At 43.5% G+C, this 20703-nt stretch overlaps 1 protein-coding gene across 1 annotated transcript in view; it reads left to right on the top strand.

The window, feature by feature from the left end:
- The window catches only part of STK10 (serine/threonine kinase 10), a 102698-nt gene that overhangs the window by 75827 nt on the left and 6168 nt on the right, over nt 1-20703 (top strand). The window contains 5 exon segments of the mRNA XM_042451286.1: nt 5631-5754; nt 8377-8556; nt 9722-9814; nt 10060-10189; nt 18551-18675. Coding sequence (XP_042307220.1) covers nt 5631-5754; nt 8377-8556; nt 9722-9814; nt 10060-10189; nt 18551-18675 — 652 coding nt within the window.

Here is a 20703-nt window from a genome sequence, read left to right as displayed (position 1 = left end):
GCCAAACCTGAGTACACTTAATGTGGTCCTGAACAGGCATGATAATGTGTGCATGTGTAAAATTACTGTCTTTGCTATTTGCATTCTCATATATATATATATATATATATATATATGAATGATACACACACTCAGATACATACACACACATTAAAACTTTTATTTTTAATTATTGCAAATGAATAAAGATATGGTGGGAACATTCCTAGCTGCTTTTTAAATCCCTGCTTTGTCTCTATTTCCTTAGTTAGTTTTAAGAATAAAAAAGTTGTGTAATAGGGTTTGAGTCACATATTTGCTGAAGCTGTCAATACATTTTGAGCCACAGTTTTTATAGTCATTGTATTTATAAAAGATAGTTCATGGGTAATTTAGACTCTCCCTAGCAACCATACCTTGTATACTGAGGGATTCACATATATCCTTTGGACCCATTATTCTGATAAGGAGCACAGGCACTTCTTAAAAGCACTGAGTATTGGAATGTGTCATATTCGAAGTGATAGCTTTAGCCAATGATAGGCTGGAGTGAATCTCGATCACTCTAGTTTGGTGTAGAGATTTTGGACAGCTTCTGCAACACTCCAGCTCCACTGGTGTTTCACTAGAGTCTGCCAGTGTGCTATAGCTGTTGGGTGGCCCACTTGCATCTCAGTTGCTATGTGTCTCCCTTTTCAAATCTGAGAAACTTGCTTGCTTTATTTATTTATACCCCACATTTCTTCCATGCAGGATTAAAGGCAGTGTAGATAGAAACAGAATGCAACTGAATATAAATTATAACATTAATTTTAAAAAAAAAACAATGAAAAGTAAAAACAGCATTGACTTAAGGATAATTTTTAATGGTTTAAAACATAACAAATAAGAAGAAATACAGCACCCCCATTAAAAGTTCCTTTTGCTGCAACCAGTGAACTGACCCAAAACCTGTCTAAATAAAAAGGTCTTTCTCTGCTAATGGAAGGAGAGAAAGTCAATGGAGGGGCTGAATAGACTGGAGTTATATGCCGCCCTTGGGGCAGAGTGGGGGCATGTCATCCACATGACGCACACCCTGATGCTACCCTGATGCAGGCATCATCCTGTTCCCCCTTACACATTGCAGGCGGCATCATAGCACTGCCAAATGAATCCAGATGACACACACCAAAAGGAGCACTGGAAAGTGTCACCACAATTGCTAAGGCACCTTTTTCCTGATGTGAAAAGGAGCAGAATTTTGCCATTCCTTTTAGCGCCAAGGAAAGGTGGGATCAGGGCTGCTGCATAGTTGTAGTTGCCACAGCCCCGATCCAGCGCTGAAAGGGGTGGTGGCAGGCCACTCCGAAGGGGCGTTCTGTTTAGCCCCTTAGGCTCCAGGGGGATAGAGTTCCACTGCCTTGAAGCAGCCACTGAGAAGATATTCTCCCATGTCTTCACCAAACACATCTCTGAAGGTAGAGGGACTGAGAGAAAGCCTGGAGAGTTTACTTGTGTAAACACAAGTGTGTTACGGCTTGTACAAAAATATGAGAACGCTTTACTTCAAATGGAAATGGTTTCCTTATCTCCAATCTAGACAGGGTTAACTATTATTTTGTCCAGCTAGAGCCTCTGAAAGAGCAGTAGAAGTGATAGGTTGTTCCTGGGCCTTTCTCCCATTCTGATTCATCTCTTCCTTGGCCCACACAAGAATAATTAGTAGAAGAGAAAGACTTGATAACTGTTCTTCTTTTCCTGGAAAACACTGTATAGGGGAAGGAGGTCAGGTATGCTACTGTGTTTGTGAAGGGAAGTAGCTGAGTAGAGTGGTACAGGCTCAAACCTCAACAGTATTGTGGGTGGGAAAGGCCTTTCTATGAACTTTCTGTTCTCCAGAGATAAAAACTTCTCAGGGACCAAATGCAAAGGTACCTTATTTCTTCTTTTGTACTGAGGGAGCAAAGGCCTGAATGTAACTATTAGTTCCATCTAGAGCAGACCCAATGAATCAATGGAAACTTGATAAGTCAATACCTATATAAATTTAGTTGATTCAATGCATGTGCTTTAGTCAAGACTCACAATTCAGTATAGGCAAAGACTCTAGCAACTGAAGCTTAAGTTCTAGCACTTTTAACACTATAGATTACATTTGCCAATTATGCATACCACACAGCCTGTAATTTTACCCCCAGATCTTACATTTTATTGAGGTTAGAACAAACAAATCTGGATTGCTGTTAGATAGTGGGGAAATATAGATTCAGGTGAGAATTGATTAGGAACATTTAACCTTAGAATTGTAGAGTTGGAAGAGAACACAAGGGTCATCCAGTCCAACCCCCTGCCATGCAGGAAATCTAAATCAAAGCATACCCGACAGATAGCCATCCAGCCTCTGCTTAAAGACCTCCAAAGAAAGAGACTTCACTACTGAGGAAGTGTGTTCCACTGTCGAACAGCCCTTACTGTCAGGAAGTTCTTCCTAATGTTGAGATGGAATCTCTTTTCCTGTAGCTTGCATCCATTGCTCCGGGTCCTGTTCTCTGGAGCAGCAGAAAACAAGCTTGCTCCCTCCTCAATATGACATCCCTTCAAATATTTAAATAGGGCTATCATATCACCTCTTAACTTTCTTTTCTCCAGGCTAAACATGCCCAGCTCCCTAAGTCGTTTGGACATGTTCCAGTTTCTCAATGTCCTTTTTGAATTGTGGTGCCCATAACTGGACACAATACCTTCCTTAGTTTGTTTATATTTAAGGACAACACTTTATTTCTGATTATTATCTCCAGTGAACTGAGGTATTTCTGTTCCTACAGCTCTAAAACAACCTTTCAGATTGGTGCATTGTTGTCATTTCTTCAGTCTAAGCATGTCTTCACAGATGATGAGTGGCACAGTGACGATAGCTTGCAGGGTCATAGCCCCATGACTTTTTCATTACTGAGACTGTGACATCTGCTACCACTATACCCTTGGGCTGCCCTGCTCCTTCTAAATTTAGCTGCTAATTCCCACTGTAGCCAGAGGGGAAATTGATATTCTCAACAACAGCATATAGTTATGAACTGCCCCATGTTGTAATCCAAAGTAGCTTGATCTTAAATAAGCAATGAAGGCCCATTTGTTTTACAAAAAGACCTTCCCGGTAGAGATGAAAACTGATTGGCTGATTTGGATCAACTTAGTCGCCTGCATTTTTTGGATGCTCCTTCATGGTGTTGCTAAAGAGACTGTCATACAGTTCAGAATTTACCTCTCCCTCACTTCACCAAATTTTTATAACTTGATTTAAAATCACCACCACTCACAGAAGCAAGGCTACCACTACTTACACACGCATCTATATAGTTTCTACAAGGTGACTAGTCCTCTGAGCCTGCTGGGCTTCAATCAGTGATGTATGCTTGGATGCAACTGTCTTGAGTTTGTGTTAAACTACAGTTTGTGTTATTCAAGGCCAGAGGTGGATAAGCAGGCCAGAAAGGATAGGGAAATGGCTTCTTCCTAGTATCTTTTCTTACAGGGATAAGTGGTGTGAAATATAACTGTGAGTCTGTAAATCAGCCATTCTCTAAAGCAAACATCTCAAACTTAGAACATAAGGAGGCAGTGTTACCAATGGGCACCCACAAATTGAATTCAATAGGAAAATTAATTTAGTAAATAGGGAGCAGCAAGAAGGCCAGGGCACAATCCTGTTTTTATCAGTTCTGAAAAACTAGAACTCCAGAGTACTAAGTACAACTCACAAGGACTAAGATGTGTATCCCTCAGATTCAGGCCATAGCCAAGGCATGTAGATTTTTTCTCTAGAATATTGCTAAAATCCAACCGTTTCTCTAGGCCTCCACTGCCAAGATTCTGGTCCCTGCAGTAGTAGTCTTATGACTGGATTTTTGTAACCTCCTTGTGGCTGGGCTTCCTCTTTCTCATCTCCATCCTTTAATTTATGTCCAGCGTTCAGCTGCACGCATCATCATGTCTGCTCACCACTCTGACCATATTACTCCTTTATTGTCATCCCTCTATTGGCTCCCCTTCCCTTTCTGTATTCATTACAAACTGCTGTTGCTGACTTTCAAAGCCCTGCATGGTCTAGTCCCTCCTTATTTATCAGAGTTTCTTTCACTTTATCTTCCCATTCGCACCCTCCATTCTGGGAACCAAGGATTCCTGTCCAAGCCAAAGATTCTCACTTCTCTGACCCGGATCTACTCCTTTTCACTGGTTGCCCCTCATGCCTGGAACCTCCTTCCCTGCCAAGCATAGTTCATCACCTCTTTAACCAGCTTTAAAACTGAGTTAAAGACAATACTGTTCAGGGAAGCGTTCCCAGACATTACATGATTGTTATCCAATGTTTATTTTAACTTGTTGTTTGCTATATATTTATTGTTTGAATGTTAATATAATAATTTTTTTATAGAATTTATGCCATTGGCAGGTTTATTTTATTTTATTGTATTTTATTTTATTTTTAATTGGTTGTACAGTGCTTGATACATTCGTGGTGCTAAATAAATAAATAAATAAATAATAGGCAAAGGATAGCAAATTAAAGATTGCAATGGGCAGTGCTTACCACTTCCAGAAGCCAGGCTCCAATCTAGGAGAAAGCTGGATGTTGAATGTGACTCATTCTGCTTTTTTTGCATAGCACAGACAGTAGTAGTAATGGTCCTGGTTTGAATCTGACAGAATTTGAGTCTTATTCTAAACTAGACCAAAATGCAAGTCCCTAATGTGGGATACAGTGGAACCTCGCCATACGCGGGGATCCGTTCCGGATCCCGCCGCGTATGGCGATTTCCACCTATGCTCGATCCCCACTGTAAACAATGGGGCTCGTGCACGGCGGCGCGGAGGTGCGCGGGGCGCAACGGGCGTGCGCACGGCACAACAGGCGTGCGCGCCCATTCAACTGAATGGGACGTGCCGCCCCTTCTGCCCCGCGCGCGCCCAGTGGCTTGAGCGCGTATGCTCAAAGCCGCTTATAAAAAGGCCACGTATGCGGAGGCCCCACTGTATTTATGGGCAAAAAAGATCTTGAGGCAGTTTGAGTTGATTTTCCAGGAATCCTAGAAATGATGGAATTTCCATTTGGTTGATGGCTTTAACCTCAGAGTTACAAAAGGAATATTTTTGGTGGATGGCGGTGACATTGATTTAATCAAGTGGTGGTAAGCTCAGGACAACCCCAGGGAGTTTAGGACAGGATGGAGTGTGAGCACATACCATGGGGGCTAGCAGAAAGATTGGCTTAGTGCTTTGTTTGACAGACCTCTTTGTCATTGACCTTCAAGAGGAAATGCACATGGCAGGAAGCTGAGAAGCAGCAATATTCACAGCCATTAAGTTACAGGGGTCCTTTACACATGCCCTACATCTATGTAACCACTCATTAAAGGTCTTCATGACCTTTCTAGGTAATGCATTTTGGCCTCTCTGTAACTGCTATAGTAATAAAATATACCCCAGAAATGCAAGATGTCGTAACACCAGCTATGTTGGGGTGTCCTGATTGAGTTTGTATTAATATGGACTATATTCTTTTTCCCCCTCTTCTGGTCTTTGGGTGGCACTTTGCCAGGCCAGGCCTAGCAATGCAGGGAAGATCAGGACACAGTTCCTGAACTGTTCCAATGCTTTCACCCTCATAGGCGCCAGGAGCTGCGGGAACTGCGTCTGCTTCAGAAGGAGGAGCACCGGAACCAAACCCAGCTGACAAGCAAGCACCACTTGCAGCTAGAACAAATGCTGAAGCGCTTTGAACAGGAAATGAATGTATGTATAAGGGAAAAGGAGCTGAATTATTTTCCCTCTCTTTTATTCATGTCTCAGCAAAAGAAAGGGAGCTGGAGGCAATCAGGAGAAGAAAGACTGCATAATATGCACTGAATACTGAAACCTTTTCTTTCTTGAAGGAATATGGTAGGGAAGACTGCTCTCTTCTGTGTGAAGGGATCTGAGTGTTGTAAAAAGCTATGAGGCAAGTAAAAAAGCCATTTGAAACGATCCTGCCCCTTGGGTAGGGCAGCATCTTTGCGGTGGCACTATTCTCAAAGCAGAAAACCTCATTTCTTAAATGAGTGTACATTTGAAGCATTGTGCCTTTACCAAGAAAGCCTGGCCATCATGGGTAATAGATAAATCTACCATAGCAATGAAATGACCCCTTTTGAGGAAACAAAGAGAAATTCTGTGGAAATGGGAAGACCTTGATATCCCATGGAAAGCTTCTTTGGCTTTTGTATATACATCCCTCCCCCTCACACAAACTTCTTTTAAAGTAAAATGAATTTTTCTCCAGCCATTTTCTTCCTGCTCAAAAATAAATATGTAGTTGTTAACCTTCTAGAGCAGCGGTTCCCAACCTTTGTTGGGCTGTGACCCCCCCCCTTGCGGCTGGAATTCCCGCTGGGTGGCCCCCCTGATTGGTTGGGTAAGCCAGGAAGGGGAGGGACTTCTGGCCGCCTACAAGACCCAGCGACCTTTACGGCTGGAAGTCCTGCCTCTTCCCAGCCTCCCAACCAATCAGGGAGGCCACCGGTCGGAAGAAGGGGTGGGATTTCTGGCTGCAAAGGCTGCTGGAAGCTCCGCCACTTCCTCCTCTTCTTCACCCCTCCTCCTCTGCCTTCTCCAGCACCGGCCGGGCTTCCTCTGGCCTGCCACCGCCACAACAGCAGTGGCGGCAGCAGCGGCAAACCTGCATGGTGGCGGCGGTGGTGGCTAGGGTGGCAGCCGTGTGGAGGAGGGGGAGGAGGTGGTGGCAGCAGTAACCCTGCGTGATGGCGGTGGTGGCCACAAGGAGGAGGAGGAAGCAGCCCCAGTCCCATGCGACGGCAGCAGCAACAGCTGCAGCAGCAACGTGGAGGAGGAGGCCTGGCCATTTGGAGGAGGGGGCGAGTCCAAACCTGGTGACTCCTGAAAAAGGGTCAATCGACCCCCAGGTTGGGAACCCCTGTTCTAGAGTCTTTGAACAGAATGTGTTGATGTGACATTCCCTTTGAATCACTTAAATGTTGTTAAATGTTGATCCATGGCAACAGAGTCATCACTCAGATACCTCTAGAGATCATAGCACATGTTTGCCTTGCCCAGTTACACGCATACGTGAAAAGCTTCCCTCATAATGGAGCATGCTTTGTTCCAGTTAAGGGAACCCCAAAGAATAGCCAGTTTTCCTTGAAGTGGAGCTCAGCATGTCAATCGTGCCACCTGCTCTAGTTCAGTATGCCACCTACACAGTGGCTTTCCATTCTCCTTGCTGATCCATATAGTACTTAACTCACAGAATGTTTGAAAAACATTTCCATTTTTAGTTCTTCTGTATTTAGTTATCTCTTGGCAAGAAGGCCATCCAAAGGTGTGAATGGTTCTGGAGGAAGTGCAAATAGTAATATAAGCACTATAGCACAAAAAGGAAAAAGATGCTCTTTAATCAGACTGAATGTTGCAGTTACTTCATGAAAATAATTCAATACAAAGCACACTGTTCCCTTATTGTAGAAATACGCAACCCATTTGGCCACTTTAAAGTCTTTCCATTTTTACTTTAATGCTTAGAAAGTACTAGAATGGGTCCAGAGGAGAATGACCAAAATGGTAAAAGGTCTTGAAATCATGCTGTATGCGGATTGGCTTATGGAGTCTGGAGAGTTTAGCCTGCAGAAGAGCGGGTTAAGAGATGACCTGAGAGCCATGTTTAAATATTTGAAAGGATATCATATTGAAGATGGAACAAGCTTGTTTTCTGTTGTTGAAGACTAGGACACGGAACAATAGATTCAAATTACAGGAAAAGAGATTCCATCTAAACATTAGGAAGAACCTCCTGACAGTAAAAGCTGTTTGACAGTGAAACATGCTGCCTTGGAGGGTAGTGAATTCTTCTCTGGAGAATTTTAAACAGAAGCTGGATGACCATCTGTTAGGAGTGCTTTGATTGTATATTCTTGCATGACAAGGAATTAGATTGGGTGGCCCATGGGTCTCTTGCAACTCTCGTTCTGCTGCTTCCAGAAAGGCAAGATATACTTCCCTAGGCAGTGAGTTCCAAAGGGAAGAAGTCTCATCTGAGTGAACTCTCTCATAACCCTCTCCTCAAGTGTAACCTCATATATTATGGAAGTCCTAAGCAAGGACTCGTATTGGAAGGAGAACTCCTAAATTACAGCAGTTATACTAAGAAATATGTTCTCAGTTTTGAGAATTATTAACTCTCAGAGATAGAAAAAGAGGGATGTTTCAGATTAAGATTGGGATACATCCAAAGATCTGTTTATTTTGGGCCTACTTTTTTGTTAACTTTGTCCCTGCTATCAAACCATTTCTAAAGTATAAATTCATTTATGATTCTTGACTGAGCGCCTTAAATCTGGATGTACTTTTCCCCTTTTTTTGTAGACCAAAAAAAAATTCTATGACACAGAATTAGAAAATCTAGAACGTCAGCAGAAGCAGCAGATTGAGAAGATGGAGCAAGATCACTCACTGCGCCGGCGGGAAGAAACAAAACGTATCCGTGCTGAGCAAGAACGAGATCTTGTCAGATTTCAAGAGCAGCTGAAGCAGAAGAAGAAAGAGGTAAAGACAGATAGTGGGGCAAATTTTTGCACTGTGAAATTCTGTTATTATCTTAGGGCAGGGGTGGGATTCATATGGCCCTCCAGATATTGCTGAACCATAACTCCCAGCATTCCCCACCGTTTGCTGTGCTGGCTAAAACTTCTGGGATTACAGTTCAACAATATCTGGATGACAATATGATTGTCATCCATAATTTTGAGTGCTGGCCTGTATGAAATTCATTGGCTCTTTTCACTGAATTGTTCACCCTTAAGTCACAGACACACAGCTTAAGGGAGGTGAGGTCAGGACAGAGAGCTAGAAAGTAAAGTGACTGAAGAATAGAAACAGAACACAGGGAACAGTGACAAGAGAAGAAGGCCTGTGGTGGTGGTAGTGGCGGAGGAGGGGGAGGGGGAGGGGGAAACAGACATAAGGGAGAAAAAATCAATATGAAAACACAAAGCAGACAGGGAGAATGTAAAAGTGAGGCAGAGAAATCAAGAGATTGAAAGATTAGGGAAAAGTCCAATATGAAATGCAGTAGAGAATATAGTCTAGAGAATGAGATACAGACCAGGAATTTGCTGGCTTTAATCTTGCCTTGGTTGTGAGCTCTCTATTGTTAAGCTACTCTAATTATCTCCAGTAGGTAATATGGAGGACAATAATACTGATTCACTCAAAGAACTAATTAAGCATTACAGCTTCATAATGTATATTGAACACTTGGAAACTGTACAGATATTAAGAGGGCAATTGCAATCTGATTCAGTAATATCTTCAGACTTAATATTCATCAGTATCTTAGAGTTGAAAAACACAGCACCATAGCTGCTGACACCACTGAGCACCACTCAGCCCAGAAAGTCATGCTGAGGCACTTGTGGCCTCCATAAGTGAATGGAGCAATTTTTGTATTCATAGTGGTGGAAGGTGGAGAGCTGCCCTCAGAAAAACCAGTTGAAAGTGTGTAGAAGACCCATTCATGGGCAGACACATATACACATATTCACAGACCTTCAATATTGCATCCTTGGGCAATATCCTAGATCTCAGAATACCTCTTCAGACAACCAGTTGATGAAACTGGCATGAAGCATCTCTTGCACAGTTGTTTCAAGAAATCTGCACATATAAAATATCCAAAGAGTAAGATCTTTTATCTATTTCATTTTTTAAGCTTAAAAGTGACATTGAGAAGCTCCCACGACAACAGCGCAAAGGGACTATGAAAGTAAAGATGGAAGGTTTTGCACAAAAGAAGCAAGGCATGGTAAGTTCTAGAAATAATGAGCTTAAATCCAGTTGTTGATAGTAGACCTATTGAACTAATAGAACTTACGTAAGTGTTGACTATCCATGTCCCCATTGATTCAGTCAGTTGGCTCTAGGTAGGTTTAATTATTGGTTTTAGGCCAACAAGTCCATGGCGTTGGAAAGACCCAGGTGACAGTTTATATTTCATGCTTCCTATGTGGCATACCAGTAAGAGTGTTCAGTTGTTACTATTTCTCCTAGGAGCAAGAATTTACAGCCAAACAGGCTGAGGATATGGAGCAGGCCATAAAGAATATTACCACCCAAAATCGGAAGGAGATCTGTGACAAGGAGCGGGAGTGCCTCAACAAAAAACAGCAACTTATGAGGGGTGAGAGGGTTTGGTTTGGTTTGGTTTGGTTTGGTTTGGTTTGGTTTGGTTCAATGGGCTAGAGAGAAGTGGACAGAGAAACCAAATGTGGATAGAGTCAGCTTTCATTGGAAAATAGCATTTCCCTTCAAGAGAATGCTGGCATAGCTACAATGAAATAGGGTACAAAGTGCCTAAGAGTAATGAAAAGCATGCCATGTCCTGTCCAAGTGTTCGGTAGTTCTAATCTTAAACAAACACAATGTTTAATTTTGACACTGATTTTAGGGAGTATAGCCAAGTAGTTTCAAGTTACAATTTTCCAGCAGCTTGCAGCTACAGAACACATTTGGAACCAAATGTGCTTGGTTGCAATTTGAGTAAGGAATGCCTGGTGTTCCAGGTCTTGCTGAAAACCAAACTCCAGGATCCCAGACCTATTGTATTGGTTAGGTCTGATGGGAGATAGAGTCTAACAATAGCTAGAAAGCTACAGGTTCTGCTACAACTATAAAGATTCTGTTTTCTTCTGCCTTTCACATATTTGTTGCCGTGTGCCTTCAAGTCATTTCTGACATACAGTAACCCCAAGACAAATATATCCCAGGGTTTTCTTTGTACGATTTGTTCAGAGGGGCTATGCCTTTGCCTTCTTCTGAGGCTGAAAGACTGTGACTTGCCCAAGGTCACCCAATGGGTTTCCACGGCCAAGCAGAGATTTCAACCCTGGTCTCCAAAGTCATAGTCCAACACTCAAACCACTACATCATGGTGGCTCTCTTTTTTCACATATTTCCTGTACCTACTGCACCTTTTTATTTTTGCCTCCTGCACTCTTGCCAAAGTAAATCCATCTCCACATTCTTTCATCTATCAGGCAGAAGCCAGAAGTAGAGTGAGTAAAGACAGGTTACTTACCTGTAACTGTATTTCTTTGAGTGGTCATCTGCAAATACACATAAATGGGTTATATCTGTGCCTGCGCAGAATTCTCAGAAACTTCTGGAATCAGTGGGCAGACTTTAGTTTGCAACTTTTTGGCGATAACTCCAGCCACCCCTATAAAGCCCCTGGCATTCCTGCTCTTTCCTCAGTTAAAGTACGCTGCATAGCAGCAACAGAATTTAGCAATGAACAGGACACGACTGAAGGAATGATGGGCAGGATTTGTGTGTATTCACAGATGACCACTCAAAGAAATACAGTTACAGTTAAGCAATCTGCCCTCCTCCTTCATGATCTCTGCGAATCACACAAATGGGTTAGACTGACAAGCTTCAGTCAGTGGAGGAGGGAGTGTCATGACATAAGTTGTCATGTTCAAACAAGTTGTATTTATTTAACAACAATAAATTCTTGAACTTAAAGTGCAACTGTCAAATTCATTTGTCTTATCTCAAAGCATATATAATATGCAACGCACTTGTAAATTTCATATAATAACAAACAATGCAATTGTCAGTGCAAACTTCCTTAGTTTCAACAACATACAGAACATGTAACACAGTAAATACATTTCAATGCAAACCTGCCAGTAACACTACCTTCTCCAAAGCTGCATCTTGTCTGGCTCTGGTGTCCAGCCTGTAAAGTCTGATGAAAGTCAATAACTGGGACAGCAGCTTTACAGACATCCTCCAAAGGCACCCCAGTCAGAAAAGCAGAGGATGTCGCTACCGCCCTAGTTGAATGGGCCCAAACCCGAGCAGGGAGAATTCTACCTCAAATTTCATAACACAAATGGATGGTGCCAGCCACCCATTTCAAAAACCTCTGAGCAGTCACAGGTAATCCCTTCCTGACCTCCGAATAGCACACAAAGAGTCTCTTGGAGCACTTCAAACCCAAAGTCCTGTCCAGGTAAAAAGCCAGCGCCCTCTGAATGTCCAAGGTATGGAGCTGGCACTCAGCATCAGTGGTTGGGTTCAGGGCCAAAGTCGGCAACACAATATCCTGGTTTACATAGAAAGCTGACATCACCTTCAGGAGGAAGATAATGTTGGTACAGAGGACCACTTTGTCCTTGTGAAACAAGGCAAGGCTGGTCCATCTGCAAGGCACAAAGTTGACTTGCATGGTGAGCAGATGTGATGGCCAAAAGGAAAGCTGTTTTCCAGGTCAGCAATTTCAGGTCCGTAGTGACCATGGGTTCAAAGGGCTTTGCTGACAAGAAGGAAAGCATGAGGTCCAAGCTCCATGCCAGTGTGAGTACCAGTGATGGAGGGTGAAGGTTATTGAACCCTCTGAGGAATCTCTTTACCAAAGAAGAGGAAAGGTCTGCCTTCGAACTGGCAATGTAAGCAAATAGAAGACAGGTAACATTTAATGGATGTGAAACACAGTCCTGAGTCTGCAAGAGTCATTAAGTACTTCAAGACTATCATGATCGAAGCTCAGGATGGAGAGAGGTCCCTGGTGGAGAGAAAGTCCAAGAACAACTTCTACTTGAACTGGTAGGACCTCTGTGTCAAAGGCTTTTGCGCAGCCAGGATGACCGTCCGTACCGAGTCAGGCAGTGTCTCTAGGGGCGGATTCCCCACAGTACCAGGGGAAGTGTCTTGATGTCTGAGTACAGGATGCGACCTTCATGTAAGGATAGAAGGTCGGGACGGAACTCGACTCAGTGGTATACCCTTCAGGATAGATGCGGAGGGGGGGGGGGGTGAACTACGGTTGTCTCGGCGTGATGAGGATGGCCTTGGACCAGTCCGATGTCATCTTTGCCACAACCTTCGTGACGAGTGGAAATGGGGAGAAGGCGTAAATAATCCCTTCTGACCACTCGAAGTGAAAGGCATCTCCTAGAGAACTTGGTGTTATTGTTCAAGAACAGAACTTTATACAGTGAGTGTTTTGACGAGAGGCAAAGTGGTCGATGGTTGGCTTGCCCCAAATATAAAAGAGGTAGGCGGCCATTTCAGGATGGAGGCGTCATTCACAGCACGGGTTGGAAGACCTGCTGAGGCAGTCTGCAAGTTCATTCTCCTCCCCAGGGAGGTGGATAGACTGTGAAGGAGGTTCCTGTTGTGGATGCACTAGTCCCAGATTCGAAGCATGATCTTGAGCAAAGTCTGGGACTTCGTTCCTCCCTGTTTGTTCAGGTAGTACATGACGATGGTGTTGCCCATTAGGAGGAGCACTACTTTGTTGGAAAGGAATTATTGGAATGCCTGGAGAGATTTCTCTACTTATTGTTCTGGAGTTGACCCTCCGAAACAGGCCATTTGTCCTTGATGGTGAAGTTCAAAGTGTGAGCACCCCATCCCTCGAGGGATCCATCTGTGGTTAGCGTCATTTGTGGTTGCGGAGGCAAGAAGGCCTTTTGACGCAGATGTTGTTGGGTCGAGCCACCAGTGCAATGATCTGGCCACGGTTCTTGGAACTGTGAATCACTTGGATGGAGGGTCGCACATGGGATCAAAGACAAAGAGATACCAGGACTGGAACGATCTGAGATGAAGCCTTTCCCATGGAGTAAGATAGGTTGTTGAAGTCATGTGGCCGAGGGCAATTTGAACAGTCTGTGCCTCGATGCATCTGTGCAAGAAGAGGCACTTGTGGAAGGCCTGGAGGATTGCTTGAAACCTGTCTTGAGGTAGCTAGGCCATAGTCATCTCAGAGTTGAGGATTGTCCCCATGAACCTGACCTGTTCGGATGGGGTCAGGTTGGACATTTCCACATTGATCATAAGACTGAAAGACTCCAAGAGAGACTAAGCGAACTGCATGCCCTGAACGAGCCTCTTTCAGGATGGAGTGGTGAATAGCCAATCGTCCAAGTATGGGAAGACTGCAATCCCGCGTTGGTGGAGGTAGGCCACAATTGGAGCTGTGCACTTTGTGAAAACCCTAGTGGAGGGCCCGAACAGTACTACCCTGTACTGGAAGACCTCGGACCTGATGAAGAAGATGAGGAACCTCCTGTGATCTTGTTGGATCCCAATGTAGAAGTAGGCATCCTTGAGATCGAGGGTCATGAACCAGTGGTCTTTCTACAAAAGTGACAAAGTAGAGGCAAGGGTTACCGTGCAAAAAACAGCAATAAACAGTAAAGGTGTTCAGCTGCCATGAGTCCAGAATGGGCCTTAGCCCAGAATCCCTTTTATGGACAGTAAAATAATGGGAGAAGAAACAGTAGTGCACCTGAGAGAGATCTACAGGCTCAAAAGCACCCTTCTGTAAAAGAATGTGCACTTTGTCGAGTAAAGTGTCTGAGGGTATGGTGGAAAGGAAAGCTCCAGTGGTTGGGAACTCTTCAAACTCGAGGGCATAACCCCTGCAGACAATGTCTAGAATCCAAGGGTCACAAGTGATTAAGGCCCAAGTGTTAATGTAGGGCCTCAGTCTATCCACAAAGGGAGCAGAGACAAAGTGTGCCATCCCATCCCACAGCCTCCTCTTGCCTTGTTGGGCATCCTTCTTCTTACAGCCCTGGCCATGTCATAGCTGTGATGGTTGATGACGGCCAGAAGAGGAGGAGGATTGGGATTGTCGGTGCTGCCTCAGCTGGTCCTGCTGATACTAGTGTTCCAAGGCACAATCAGTGGAATGGTGAGCAGAGACGATTTATTGGCCACCTATGGCGTGAGCCTCATCACGGAGAGCCATGGCCAACTGTTTCTTATCGTCTGGCATCTTATTTAGGAGTGGCTCCATGCACGCCATGATGTGCTGAACGTAAGCTCCCAATCAGACTGTATAGTTGACCACCTTGAGGTCGAGGACTGCCAAGGTGTAAGATTCTTTGTCAACTCGGCAATCTTCTTGCTCTCCATGTTAGAGGGAGAGGAAGGAGATTTGGGAGAAGGAGACTTGTGAGCCTTCAACAATGGCCGAGTTTGGCTTGGGGTGCTTGCAGAGCCAGCTCGGTCCCAAAGAGGCAATTCTATCCAGGCTCTCAATCTTCCTCGAGATGGAGGTGATTGTGGCTGGTGTAGACCAGGAGTGCTTCACGATCCTCTCCAGCGATGGAAGATAGCTGATAGAAAGAAATGTTGTTACCATAGCTTGGATCCTGCACCCGATCAGGTCCAATGCATCATCATCGATCACCAGCACATTCACCATCCAGATGGTACAGTCAGTGAATGACCTAATGTCATCGGTGGGAAAAGCAGGGTCCAGTTCCATGACGTGTTCTGGAGATGGAGACCTCTGGGAGCACAACTCCCTACAAGATCGACCCAAACCAGGTGAGTCCTCCAGAGGAACAGCAATAAACAATAAAGGTGTTTACAATAAAGGGCCTGTCATATAGTGACTCACAATGAGATGGTACCAGTGGCAGTTCCGGAGTGGAGGCCTGGATGACCTGAGGCTCAGTCACTATCTTTGAAGGAGCAGATGGAAGCTTCCTTCAAAAGATCATCAGGATCCACCGGCAAAAGATACCTCTCAGAGTCGTGGTCAAACACGAGATCCAGGTACTGAAGGAGAAGGTTGTCATGGTAGGAGGACTCCATGTCAATGTTGGCAGCCTTGTCGGGCTTGGTTCCGAGGTGGGCCAAATCGCGTTGGGGTGGAAAACCACAAGTCTGTGGGCTAACATCCACCACTCAACCAGACAACAATGTGGAAGGATGCATTCTTCAAACCTCTCCCTTAGAATCAGAATTGGAGTTAAGACGGACGACCCTAGCCGTGTCAACCAGGATTAGAATCTCAGTGATGGGAGCAGTCGAAGTCTCTGGGTCAGAACCCAAGGCAGCAGATCGGGCCCGGGTCAAAACCAATCTCGGAGTGGGCGAGGCAGAACGGGCCCATTTCAGAGCCAAGCAATTGGAGAACTTGTTCTTTTTAGAATGAGAGGACTTTTCCACAATATGCTTCTGCTTAGAAATCTTGGCATCATGGTCTTTTACTGGCCGGGAAGTTTGGGAGTCCTTAGAGGACTTCTCCTTGGTCTTCTCACCCACCTTCGACCTTGTTCTCTCCTTACCAGAGGATGAAGAGTGAGCCACTGGAGAGCCCTACAGGGCAGGGACAAAGGCGAGTCTCAGGGCCTGCTTCCAAAGAGCCACCTTTAGCTTTAAGTCCTGGTTCTTTAGGGCCTGGGAGGTCATTGACTTTCACAAAGGACAAGTCTTAGGATTGTGGGCTTCCCCCAGGCACAACACACAGGACTCGTGGTGGTCAGAAGTTGGGATTTTCGCCTCAAAGTTGCAAACTCAGAGAATGGTGATACAGTCCTATGGTCGGTCGAACAGCAAACAGTATCCAAGCGAAAATCCAAATGAATGGTCAGGAACAAGCTGTTATGGTCAAGAAAGCCGTTAGTCAAAGTTGTATAAGAAGAAACGATTCATTAGTGAAGCTCCCTCGAGCTGCTAGCGCGGCAGAAGAAAGGAACTGAGGAAAGCCAGGGGTTTTATAGGGGTGGGCAGAGCTACCGCCAAAAAGTTGCAAACTAAAGTCTGCCCAGTGATTCCAGAAGTTTCCGAAAGTGATTAAATCATTTATAAAGTTAAAACATTAAACGTTAAAAACATTCAAATTCATTAAAAGACCACATGGAAACTTTAGGAACAGCACCACACAGCATTAAAAAAACATCAGTTTTTTAAAGCTTGGCATCAAAAAAATGTTTTGACTTCATGACAGAAGGAGAGAAAGTATGGGGCCATCCTGGCCTCATTGGGAAGGAAGTTCCAATGTCTGGGAGCAGCCACTGAGAAGGCCCTCTTCCTTGCTAGGAAGGTGGTGGGACAGAGAGAAGGGCCTCTCTAGATGATCATAGAGCTCTAAGGGACTCACAAAGGGAGAAGGAGTCCTCCAAATAACCTGGACCCAATCTGTATAGGACTTTATAGGTCAAAATCAGCATTTTGAATTGTACCCGAAAATGACCTGACAACCAGTGGTGCTTTTGTAACAAGGGACTTATGTCCTCCCTGTAGCCAGACCCAATTAACAATGTGGCTGGAGCTTGAGCTCTTTGGGCCAATTGAAGTTTCAGAGCACTTTCTGAATTCAACCCCACACAGCACATTACATTAATCCAAACGGGATGTAGCCAAGGCATGTGCCACCATAGGCAGATCCAACTTCTCCAGGAATGGTTGCAGTTGGCACACAAGTTTTAACTGTGCAAATGCACTCCTGGTCGCTGCTGAAATCTGGGTTTTGAGAGTTTAATCGAGGAGTACTTCCAAATTGCAAACCAGCATTTGGGGAGGGTGTGTAACCCCTTCTAACACGGTGAATCTTATTAATCTGTCTATCAGCTGACCTGGAGCACCTCTGTCTTGCCTGATTAAGTTTAATTGTAAATTTTTATTGTTTGGTATATTATTTATACTGTTGGAATCCGCTTTGATTCCTTTGTGAAAAAGCGGAATACATATTATTATTATTATTATTATTATTATTATTATTATTATTATTAAGTTTTTTAAAGCCACATCCATTCAATTTCAGCTACTATGCACTGGATTAGTACAGGAACAACGTCCTTAGAATGGGGGGGGGGGAGGGGAGAGAGCAATAGAGCTGGGTATCATCAGCATACTGGTTACACCTGACCCCAAAACTTTGGTCAACCTTTTCCCGTGGTTCCATGTAGGTGTTAAATAGCATAGTGGACAAGAGAGATCCCCCAGGGATCCCAAAGGCCAGTGGCCAAGGAAATGAGCAGGAATTCCCCAGCACCCTCTGAGAGTGAGTCACTTTAGAAGAGAACCTCCAAGCCCCATCCCAGAGATATCATTGTTGATGGTAGAAAAAAATGCTGAGAAGTCCAATGGAACCAACAGGGACACAAGTCCCCCTGTCCAGTTCCCTGCATAGATAATCCATCAAGGTGATTAAAGCTGTCTCTGTACTATAGCTAGGTCTGAAACCAAGACTGAAATGGATCTAGATAATCTGCTTCTTCCAGGAACCTCTGGAGTTGAGAAGCCACCACATGCTTTACTCACAGTGCCTTGCCCAGAAATAGAGGTTACATTCTGAAATGTGGTCTTATTTTAGATGTTTTATTACAGTGCTAATTGTCAACTTTTTTCATAGTGTTAACTAGTTATCCTAAAGTAATCTAGTATAGTAGGATCCAGGGAGTTTTTTCACAAGAGGTCTTAGCACAGCCTCATTCAGGCATGTTGAGACCTGTCCCTGCCTTGTTGTAGAGGTATTAATCACTCCCCTTCACCCACTCAGCCAGTCTCCTCTGGCCTGTTTAGTACACAAGTGGTGGGTTTAACCTCTCCAAGGGCCCTGTCTATATCCTCAGGATATAAAAAGAAGATAATTGAATTGGAAACTGAACCTTTGAACAGATTTTATTTAATCTATGTGTTTGTTTCTTGAATATTGAGATTGACTCTCTTTTTTTGTTAGAAATATTCGCTTCTCACCTTTAGTTTCTTTCTGCCTTGCCTTTCTCAGACCGGGAAGCCACCATCTGGGAGCTAGAAGAGCACCACCTGCAGGAGAAACACCAGCTTCTTAAACAGCAGCTAAAAGATCAGTATTTTCTCCAGAGACATGAACTGCTGCGAAAACATGAGAAGGTAGGAGACCTCAAGTTCTTTTCTTTTGCTTTGTTTTTACTTTAATTCTTCCCATGAAGGAGTTGTGTGTAGAGTGGCTGTAAAGGAAATGATCTCAGCACACATCTGCCTGCTTGTGCCTTGTGTGAACATAGGTTAATTCGGTGTAGTGCTTGTACGGGTTAGATGTGAAGCTGTAATGGAAGGCCAAGTGGAGGAGTAGTTCAGTTCTGTAGAACTGAAGTTTTTAGTATGTGGTTAGGTAGAACATGTCAAGGCAGCAATATTACTGACAGTTATGGGAGAACAGATTAATGCTCTATGCTGAAGCTAGGAGTCAAGTCAACAGATATCAATAAGATATATGGAGATATTGGTATACCTGTTTTGCCAACCCACTATCAACTCTGAAGTTCTTCTCTACAGAGTTAATGTGAGGGCAGAAAGAATAGAACCAGAAGTTAGTTTTAGAAAGGGAACTATAGTGGACCCTTGCTATATGCTGGGGGTTGGTTCCAAGATCCCCCGTGTATAACAAAATCCATGGATGCTCAAGTCCCATTAAACATAATGAAATAGCAAAATGGTGTCTTATAAAAAATGGAAAATCAAGGTTTGATATTTGAAATTTATTCTATTTTGGAACATTTTTAAACCATGTGTGCTTGTATCCGTGTATAAAAAATCTGTGTATAGGAAGGGCCGACTGTATTCTGTTCTTTTTTTAATGACGTAACACAAAACAACATTTGCTAATGTCCCAAGAGCCAGGAAAAAATCCCAGTATTTTAAACAAATGATTAGAAGCAAAATAGTATTTGCTAAAAGACAAAAGAGTGGATTTCTACCAGATATGCCATAAGGTTAAGGAAAGTTTGAATGATGGCTGACTTTTAAAGCAAACTTTTGTAATATCCAAGACACAGATCTGAAGTCTCTTTCAGATCTGTGTCTTGGATATTACAAAAAGTTTGTCAATATATTCTAGTACTTTAGCCCCCTTCTCTACACTAGTGATTTGAAGAAACCTCACTAAATAACTGAATAAGACAGGTTGTCTCAACATGTCAAGACACCTGTTAAGAGCTCATTAACCCTTCTGAGGCTTGTTGCCTCCAGCACAATAACAAGATAAGAAAAGGTTTTTCCCCTCTCTCTTTCTGAAAGTTTTGGCAATTTGTGTAAAATGTCACTGTCAGAACTAGCATATTTTCCCTTTATGAAACCAAGCACACATACTGAGAATGAGCAGAAAAAGACTGGATGGTTGATCAAGAAGATGCAAACACTTTATCTGATGCTTCTAGTCTTTAAATGTCCATGCAACAAACTAGCAGCTGCCATGGTTTATCTAAGCAGTTTGCACAATTTGTACAAGAATCATTTGTGTAAATGCAAAATCTCAAGGCTGACAGAAAGTACCTTACCTTCATACAAGAAAAAAAAATTGTGCAGTTTCTCATCTATACCTGTGAGGCTGAGGCAGTTGTGGACTTGCATGCCTTCTCTGTCTTGTGAGAATAATATATCTTAAATTAATAATAGGAACAGTTATGTATTTCAAGGCAATGAGACATTGATCACCTTCCAGAAAACAACCAAGGTGCTGCTGTTGCAGGAAATCTGTCTTGAGTATAAGACTCTTTGTTCAGTGACTCACACCTCTTGGAAGGTAATAGTGAGCATGTTTGCTAAAGGAGGGTCTCTGGAGCAAAAAGAACTTTGACCTGAAATTTCACAGAAGGATGTAACAGTGTGAGGCCCAAGTATTCTGCTGCTATCATAGTGCCTTTATAGAGATCATTTGCCTTTTGTTGCATTTTATATCATAACTACTGTTTTCTTTAGAGATGACTTAAGTGTTGTGACCTGCATAGTGGAGACAATAAAATGTACACTTTTAGTGTAGTTGCATGATTTTTGTGGAAAGTAAGCTATAATATTTTTAGGTTGCTTACGATGTGCAAAACTCCCAAGGTATTTGTGTGGCATACATAATGGTCACTGACACTGGTGAAGAAATTCACTATGTTCTTGGGTCTACTACTC

This window comes from Sceloporus undulatus, chromosome 2, assembly GCF_019175285.1.
Source record: "Sceloporus undulatus isolate JIND9_A2432 ecotype Alabama chromosome 2, SceUnd_v1.1, whole genome shotgun sequence".
Lineage (NCBI taxonomy): Eukaryota > Metazoa > Chordata > Lepidosauria > Squamata > Phrynosomatidae > Sceloporus > Sceloporus undulatus.
This window is presented reverse-complemented; position numbering and strand designations above follow the sequence as displayed.